Genomic DNA, 9712 nt, shown 5'->3' on the forward strand with positions numbered 1-9712 from the left:
TTAAGGTGTGTTTGTTATTCATGTTTTTGAGACGTTACAGACATTACATCTGATTTTCTGTAAGCTGCTTTGGAACAAGGTGTATTGGGAAAAGCACAAATTAAAACTGTACAAATAAAAATATTTGACTTTTGTTACAATGTTTTTTCTACTTTGGCAACCAAATCTCAAAGTTCTCTCTTTGCATGGACAAACAAACAAGTGATACTTGTTTTACCATTTTACCAATCAGAAATGAACAAAAGTAATGGCCAAAATCATCCAATCAATTCCAATCATGTTAAAATAAAATTATACATTATAATTTCTGAATATATGCACTGATTATCATTGTCCCATGTCTACCAAACATGTTGAGTGGTGCAAACATCATCTGCAGAACTAGATTTTAGCAGTGAATTCACTTAGCTGCATTGAAAATCTTTAGGATGCTCCCTTGTTCCCTAGTTAGGGAATGACTTGACCTCCAGTGTGCTGTCTGTCTGCACTGGATTCAGAACAATTCAAAATGCACCTTATTTTCATCCTAACTCCATATAAAGCCAAAAAAATTCTCAATGTGAAAATGCACAGTAAATATAGTATTTCTAAAACTAGAACTATTTCCACTACAGTGGTCATTGTGTTTAACAGCGTGCCGTTTTGCAATAAATCGCTCAAATAAAAAAATATAAAATGGCATATTGGATGAAACTAGAGACTCAGGTTTCAGGTTTCATTGTAAAAACGTAATTAGGTTGCTTACCAAATGTACTTTTGTTAGCATTTCTCCCAAAGACAACCTCCGCTGTGATCTGCACCATGTTGTTTTGTCAAATGACTCTGTACATTGAAAGTTTAACCCTTTACTGACAGTTGAGAGTCTTCTGAACTGAGATAAGTCAGTTTAAATTAATTAAATTATGAGTTGGGTATAGCAAAGTCAAAACACAATGTCTGCGCAGAGGGACTTGGGGTCGCACAAGGTTAATGATGCACTTTATACTCTGGGAGAGTTTCTGTACAAATAATCTCACTATTAAAATGATTTCCTTGTCCATTATGAATATTTAGTGTACAGTGCAAAGGTAAATGTGATGGAGGCACACCTCTGTTCAGCAAAAATAAAATATAATTTTCAACACGGGAACACCCGAGTGTGTATATAAGGTGTGTATACAAATGTGTTGACGTTAAAGGTGAGATACAGGGATTTGTTTAAAAGATGTCACTATTCCTGTTGTACTTATAAAAGTAACATAAATGGGGATAATGACAAAATGATATTTAATGCATTTACATTCTCAGGTGGTTGATGAAGGAGGAGCTAAAAGAAGTAAATTTTGTTGACTCTGGCATGAGATGATTTCAGCTCAGTCCTGCCACTGTGAACATGTGTTCAGTGATACTCCATTCAGTTATTCTGCTCTCTGCCTTAGCATGTGAGTGATGTTTCATGTATTCAATTTATGATTATTTTAATAATTAATCATCAGGTGTTAAAAGGGGTGCCCTAAATAAGTTAACACAATATTGAAATGCTCACACATGGTTAGTAACATCATGAATTGTCATAATAGCAGCACTGTTTTAAACTAAAAGGATGAAAAGTGACATATTGCTTTTCTTTTGCAGGTGCCAGTAATGGAGATAATATTATGCCAGACAAAACTGAGGAGTTTGCTCTAGAGGGTTCAAATGTTACATTATCCTGTAGTTATTCCTCAGCAGATTATCTTCAATGGTACCGTCAGTATCCCAGATCAGCTCCTGAATTCCTTGTGGTCATCACAGATGGTGTGGAAAAACCTCAGAAGTCTATTGTAGATCCTAGATTCAGTGCAAAACTCACCAAAAAGAAAACCCAAGTGCATCTGGAAATCTCCTCTGCTGCAGAAAGAGACTCTGCACTGTACTTCTGTGCCCTGCAGCCCACAGCGACAGGAAACACAACAACGCTGTACAAAAACATGATTCTGCTCAGGCTGAGGAAACAATGAGCTCCTTTAAATCAGTTATCAATTATGTAGTATATAATTGATATATACTATATATATAAATAACGGAGGTGTGAAAGAACATGTATTTTCACATGAGAACCAGAGTTAATAAAATAACACTTTTAAATTTTTGTTATTTACAGGGATAATGCCTTTTGGGGTTTAAATCTACAACCTTTAACTGGCTATCCCAGATATTTAACCACTATGCCACCCTTACCCATACCCATGACCAATGAACAGAATTCAATCTGACAGTGCAGTGATGATCCCTAACAGCTTGTATACTTCTATAATGCTACTATTAACAACAACAATAACAGAAATAATAATAATAATTATTATTATTATTATTATTATTATTATTATTATTTTAACTAAATGTGGAGGAAATCAATTGTACAGAGTACTCTTAGAGTAAGTTTGACTTGCATTACAATCAGCAATGTCACATTCCCTCCACAAGATGAGAGCAGAGTGATTTCACTATGTTGCACTGCACAGTGTACAAATCACATAATATGTACATCTATAAATAAACCATATTTTATAGATTATTATGTTTTTTGAACTTTGTGTAATTATTGTTGGTTTCCAAAATAATTTTTTGCTTACACAAAGATTCTTTAATTTCATTGTGATGTTTCATTTTTGACATGCTCAACACTGTTTCTATGTTTAATATTCTCAAGCTTATTTTCATTAGAAATCCTCATCTGCTACTACATTCATCTCTATTCAAACTTAATTTCTAATCAAACATTTGGAGAAGATCAAAGCTATTTTCTTTCACTGATAGATGGGAGGAGCCATTGAGTTGAGAACGAACAGACAAATCATTTATTCATTTTAAAATATAAGTAACGAATGCCCTATTTTACATACATATTTTCTTTTGATTTAACTTTTACAGCATTTATTTTTTTATAAAAATATTTTTTGTATGTAAGACATGTTTTGTCCTTCAAAACAGACCACAATTATGACTGTAATACAAAGAGTTGATGAACTACAGCCATTACTATTGAGCAAGACCAATTCAGGCATGAGGTCAGAAAATGGGGCACGAGGAAGAAGCTAAATGTATGAAAGGCTTCAGTGGAATGTGATATAGCTATTCATTTGAATGATTGAATAATCAATCACAGATATTAGTTTCATTTTCTGTGAAAGCATGATTTTATGTAAACCTGTTTTGAAACAATGTGTGCTGTGAAAGTTTCTATACAAATAAAAATGACTTGACTTTATTCATATACTATATAGTTTATCATTTACTAGGAGTGTTATCACAAAAGAAAATACCAAATAAACTTATTACAACAAAAAAGTATTAGATAGCAAATAACAAATAAATAGCAAATAAGATATATGCAAATAAGGAGAAATTTACATAACTGAATATATACTGTACATTTAGCCCAACATTAAATATAACACAGTTAAATAAAATATGTAGGTTGAAGACAATGCAACAGAATGTATTGAGTCTCACTGTAGCACAGGCTCCTCCCAGGAGTCAGACCAAGTGATATGAGTATACAGCTGATGTGTAACGAAAACGCTTTAAGTGGAATATTCAGTCTTCAACTCTAGCCTTCGTATGAGTTGAATTAGGGATTTCAGTATCAAAGCTCAGCAGATATAATGACACATTGGCACAGAGTTGTTTTCATCCTTGTCACATATTTTTGGAGTAAGTAGCACCATCACATGTGTCTTTTTAGATATATTTAAGGAGTACATTTCATCATGTATGATCACAGTATGTAATATGTTTATTGATATTATTTTTAATTCTATTCCAGGATGTAATTCTGAGGACAAAGTTGATCAGGATATCATAGTTGAAACTGCTCTTGAAGGTGAAGCTGTAACAATAAACTGTACATACAAAACTTCTTATTCAAACCCAACTCTATTTTGGCCCCAGAAAAAAGAAAATGGAATCCCCAAATACATGCTGATGAGATTTTCTGGGTCTCGCAGCGATGATGAAGCATTCAAGGGGAGATTTAATGCTGAACTCAACGCATCTTCATTGTCGGTTCCACTGATAATCCAGGATCTGCGTGTGTCTGACTCTGCTGTGTATTACTGTGCTCTGCAGCCCACTGTGACTAAAACACATTCAGCACTCAAACAAAAACCCTGAGTACATTTCCCCATTATTTTCTCAACTACATCTGATGACATCTACTGCTCAACCATTCTCAACCACCTACTGTACATTTAGTGTCCTCCCTCAAACTATTACAATTTATAAAATTATATTCTAACAATGTTATTGTCTTCGTTTGAAGAATAAAGGACTTTAAGATAGATATTACAATCTTCATTGCTGCACTGTCTTAGATGTGCAATTGCATATATTTACTTGAATCTGGTATCAAAAGCATGTTAAAGACACCCATGCAGAAGAAAATGTAAATAAATATAAAATTTGATCATTGATAGTTTATTGGTGACACATAACTTCACATATAGGACACCTGATGAACTCTACCCAGACCTCTTCAGGTGTATTCAGAGTAAATGGTTCCCCATGTACACACAGAGAGACAAGTTTAGTGCGAGGAAAGCATTATAGCTTTAAAAACAAATACATGTTAGGCTAACACTTATTTTGTGAACAATTGTTCAGGGTTTCCAAAATAACAACATGTTTAGCAATTGCTCACATAATCTACATGAGGGCAATATTGATGTCTTCATTAAAGAGAAGGTCATGCAACATGGTACAAATTTTTAAAGTAGATCGTAAAGTAGAGTTTTGAGCAATGATATATAACATTTTCTGTTATTTTCCCCAAAGAGCAACTATATTTAGAATGGATTTGATCAAATATTTTTGGTAAGAGCAAATTCTGTTAACTCTTTTTTTATGTTTACTTTCCAAATATGTTAATTATAAATGTGTACTATATTTTTTTTTTCAATGTGCTGGTGCTACAATGGGGACTGAACTGGGTTGAGCAGCCTATAAAATAAATGACTGCAAGTGAAGAAGATCAAGTTTTTCTAATGTGTAATTACACTATCACTACAAAAGACGATGTATCTCTTCTGTTACAAACAGCTGCAAAACAGATCACCGATAATTATTTTGAGTGAATATTTTTAGTGAAGGAACAACTGAGCTTGAATTTAAAGAAACGATTTTCAACAACACTGGAATCCACATTAAGAACAGTTCCACTAACAATCCAGGATCTGCATGTGTCTGACTCTGCTGTGTACTGCTAAGGCGCATCACTAGACACCTTTTACTGGGGCACGTATCCCAGTATAAATCTGCTATGCCCCAGTAAAAGCTCAAGTTTGAGTTTTAATAATGAACTTTATTTGTCAGTGCATTCATTTAGATTGATAATCCCGGAAAAAAAATTAATGGATCTATCTAAATGCAACGCAGTAACACACCCAATCAACGCTTTTAAAAGTAGATATTTAATGACATCAATGTGCTCATGTTTTGCATGATAGTCATCAATAATTTCGACATATATTATGATGTTGGCATTTACACTCGTTTACATTTAAAAGAGAGAAATTTTTTTCTTTTACTTTTAATTGGCTCTAAAACATTAAACCGTTAACCGGTGCAGTTTTCAGGTTGCGTCGCCCGATGTCAAGTGTCAACATATAGCCTATGAAATATATAGGCCTAAGATATTAAAATTAATAAATGTCAATTTTTTTCCAGCCTGTTGTATTAGCGTTTATTTATCACCCCTTATTTATTTTAGATATACAGTTCCTATATATTGTTATTTACACAGGGAAAATATACTATTTATTAAATCTACTTTTATTATGTATCATATATTAATGGGAATATAATTTATTACAGCTGACAGTTACAGGAGCAGACAAGGTTTGAACATTAACAGTAGTGAGATAAAACTTAAATTCACAGCTTTTTAACACTTCTGTGTATAAATTTGAAGGCTTTTTATTGGATCAATACAGGTATACGTATTATTTTTGGAGATTTTTACGCATTACTTTATGGAGAGTTTACGACCTACTTGTTAAGTCTTACCTTATGAACAGGTGGTGCAACCAAATTAAGCACTGACTTAGTTACAAACTGACTAGTAAGCCCTTAATGTGAACTTTACCTCCTAATTTACGTGACAACTTGTGCACAGCTGGTGCATCCCTGCCCAGGTGTCAACACGCCAGTCAGAATTGAGGTAGGGTATGAAAACAGGGTATGGAAACTAAAGTATGTTTTTAAATAATACAGATGGTCTTATTTTGACATACATTATTGGCTTCTGTATACAGATGGACATCAGAAAATTATTTGGACGAAGCAGGGATAAGAAACAGAAAGGAGAGATGAGTTTGTGGGAGGTAAACAAACTACATGATAAACAAACTACATCCTCAGCCGAGTCAGGTTTCAGACATCAGATAATAAAGCATCAAGTTTCAGGAAAACCTCTGTCAAGTCTATGGAATTGCAGAGAATATAAACACATTTTTGTGTTCTGTAGTACTGTCTTTTATTATGATAACATTTAATCAATCTTTTGGATATTAAATTAATAATTTAATTCGCTAGCGCTAGTTTAGGACACTACATAAACAGTTGTGAGTAACTATGGCTACTATGTGCTAATTACCAAGCGACTAAAAAGAACTGTAGTTTGGCTTGTTTTGAGTTGTTCTTGCAAGTAAACTTAATGAGTTTCAAACTTCAGTTTAAACTTACACCTTATGTTAATTAGCTAGTTATTAATGTATAGAAACGACACTTCTGCATTTATAAAGTTAGAGATAGCTCAGCTAGTATCGCAAGCTAGCAACCAAACTCAGCTAGTTTAGCGACCAACTCTGCCTAGCGACCAATGCTTACCTAGCGACCAACTCTTACCAACCAGCTCTCTGCTTGTTCTGAGAACTTTTTGCTGGGCGGATGGGCACTCGAACGGTTTTCCTAGTCTGTAATGCATTGGGTGGTAGCTTTTTCCAGCGGCTTGGCATCTCAATGGCCGGTGGAAATCGAGGGTCCTGGCGGCAACGTGGTTACCCGTTTCCTGGACCTGAAAAGACCGCTCTTTGTAAAGCTGTGCTCAACAAGACAGCAGTGACGAGGTACCATTATGTGACATATTTCATTTGCTTTTCATCCCTCTGCCAGTGATGTAGTTAAGTTCCGTCACAATACTTCATACACTGAATATGTTGTTAGGTTATATACTATAATTTCATTATGCACCAGGGTTCACATAGCATATGCCTATTTACAATAAGTGTAAACATAATCTAGGCTACTGTACCATGCCTTAATTTAATTATATTTTATTAATTTGCTCAGAATTTAAAGATATTTATTAATTTGTGCATGTGATACGTGTTTTGTACTTCTGAAGTATATCTGCAATTACTTCTGTTCTGATAAACTACAGTTGATAGTTCTGCCTTTTTAAGCTTTATTCTTTTGAATAAATAGACTTGTTTATTTGCACAATTTTAAGCTTGCTTATTTATTGTTGTGGGTGTGTTTGCATAGGTGTACTTGTTGGTAGGGGGGCTCCATTTTGACAATCTGCTTTGGGCCCCCAGAATGCTATAGGGCCGACTCTGGTGATTTTGTTCAGAAAATTATTTTTGGTGAATAATTTAATTATTGTTAAAACAAATTACAATTATGCATTAGTTGTACAACCGATAAATAAATTATAAATAAGTAAAGGTTGATGAAAAAACAGTGTTCCACAGATTATAATAATAATTCATTTAAATGAGAAATAATGTAAGTAATAATGTATAATAATAGCACCACTACAAAAACTCTCAAATACAGACATCGATAAAATCTTATTGAAATTACAGATGAATACCTGACCTTAATTTTAAAGGGATGGTGATAAGAAATAATTTTGTAAACTAAATAAAATACATACCTCTAAATGTAATAAGAAATAATTTTACTCTCATCTTGTAATGCTTTTAGGAAACCAGAATATGGTGATCAGCACCATACATGCATATTATCAACTGTTCATTCAAGATCATTTGCTGCTCGTTTGCTGTTTATCTCACCATTACTTAAAATAACAGAACTCTCAGAGACATCTGTAGTTAGTATCACTTTCATTTATTACCAGTAACCAACAACTATAATAAGGCTCTGGTTGAAGAATCTTCTAATATGTGCCATCATTCTTGGTAAGTGAGCATAACATGTTACTCTCTGAACATTTGGCTTTGTCACTACATTACATTACAAGACATAAGATTGATGTTCATATGTGTTTACAGATTGCAGATCAGCAGACATAGCTGATTAGCCAGATAAGCATGCAATTTAAATCGAAGGAGGCTCAGTAACATTAAATTGTAAATATACAGCATCTACAAATGCTCCAGAACTCTTCTGGTACACCCAGAGAGCAAACTAATTTCCAAAATACATCCTGAGAAGAAGTTAATATGGAGGAGATAATGGCACTGAATTCTAGGAGAGATTTCATTCTGAAGTGAAGACAGAATCAGTTCCTCAGAGAATCCAGGATCTGCATGTGTCTGACTCTGCTGTGTACTGCTGTGCTCTGGAGCCCACAGTGACTAAACCACATTCAGCACAAAATTATGCTTTGACTTCACTCATATACTGAAATACAGAAATACCATTCCCCTTCTGTCGCTCTCTTACGTTGTGTCAGAGAACGACACTAGGGGTCTCTCTTGAGCGCCGATATTCACCTTTGTACTGTGAAAAAAGGCCAATGAGAGTTGGCAGCCAGTATTTGCATGTCCCGCCCCCGGACATATGGGTATTTAAGCGGCGCAAATACGGGAGTTCATTCAGAAAATTTCTTCGGAGCCGATGGTCGTGTTTGCAGTCTGCTGCGTTACTACACACCGAGTTCCTGCTATCCTCTGCTGCATGCTGTTGGATTCTGCGGCGCACAACAGTGGCTTTCTCCTGGTTGCACGGCTGTGCACTTCCTGCCCCTGAGCGCATCGACAGTTGCAGATAGAAAGATCTCTCACGAGTCTTTCATTCATAAAAGAGTGATTTTATTTAAAAGAGTAATTTCCTCTAAAAGAGCAAAAACACAGCGGCGTTGAACGTCCTTTTCTTTTTAAAGATGCCTTTCCGCCCCTGTGTTGTTTCTGGATGCGGTAGAGTACTCTCCGCTTCCGACGGCCACAGGCGTTGTCTCGTGTGTCTGGGCAGCGATCACACCGAGGCTGCGTTTGTGGATGGTTCATGTTCTCATTGCGAGAACATGACCATGACAACGTTGCGGTCACGGCTTGCTTACAACCGTAAGCAAGCCACTCCAGCCGCCCGCGTCGCTCCTTCTTCCCACGGGATTGAGGACGATGCGGCTGGCGATGGAGGTGATTTGGGGATGGCAGCGGGTGCAGCTCGCCGGTACGCCCCTCGGACCACCAGCGCCCCAGCACGCTCGTTGACTCCCGTCCCCGCTCGAGGTGGCGGCGACTCGCCACACAGCCAGTCTGCCTACCCTCTTGCGATGGAAGCAGATGAGTTCGCCGCGACATCGGAGGGCGTGGGCTCTGACGCTGAGGGCTCCTCTGGGCTTGCACGCCCAGCAGGAGGCCGACGCGCAGATGTCCGATATGCTTTCCTGGGCAGCCAATAGCGTGGGCCTGGATTGGAACCCTCCATCCTCCCCGCAGCCATCACGGCTAGACGATTGGTTTTTGGGCGTGGGGCGCCGCTCACAGCCGTGCCCCCCCCTTTG

At 36.4% G+C, this 9712-nt stretch overlaps 1 gene segment (V, D, J or C); it reads left to right on the forward strand.

Annotated features, from left to right (window-relative positions):
* The first annotated feature begins 1372 nt into the window (after window positions 1–1372).
* On the forward strand, window positions 1373–1979 carry LOC127645151 (T cell receptor alpha variable 9-1-like). The segment is given in 2 exon segments: window positions 1373–1421; window positions 1615–1979. Coding segments are annotated over 2 exon segments (414 nt in total).
* Window positions 1980–9712: the final 7733 nt, after the last annotated feature.

The sequence above is a fragment of the Xyrauchen texanus genome, chromosome 6 (assembly GCF_025860055.1).
Source record: "Xyrauchen texanus isolate HMW12.3.18 chromosome 6, RBS_HiC_50CHRs, whole genome shotgun sequence".
NCBI classification, from domain to species: domain Eukaryota; kingdom Metazoa; phylum Chordata; class Actinopteri; order Cypriniformes; family Catostomidae; genus Xyrauchen; species Xyrauchen texanus.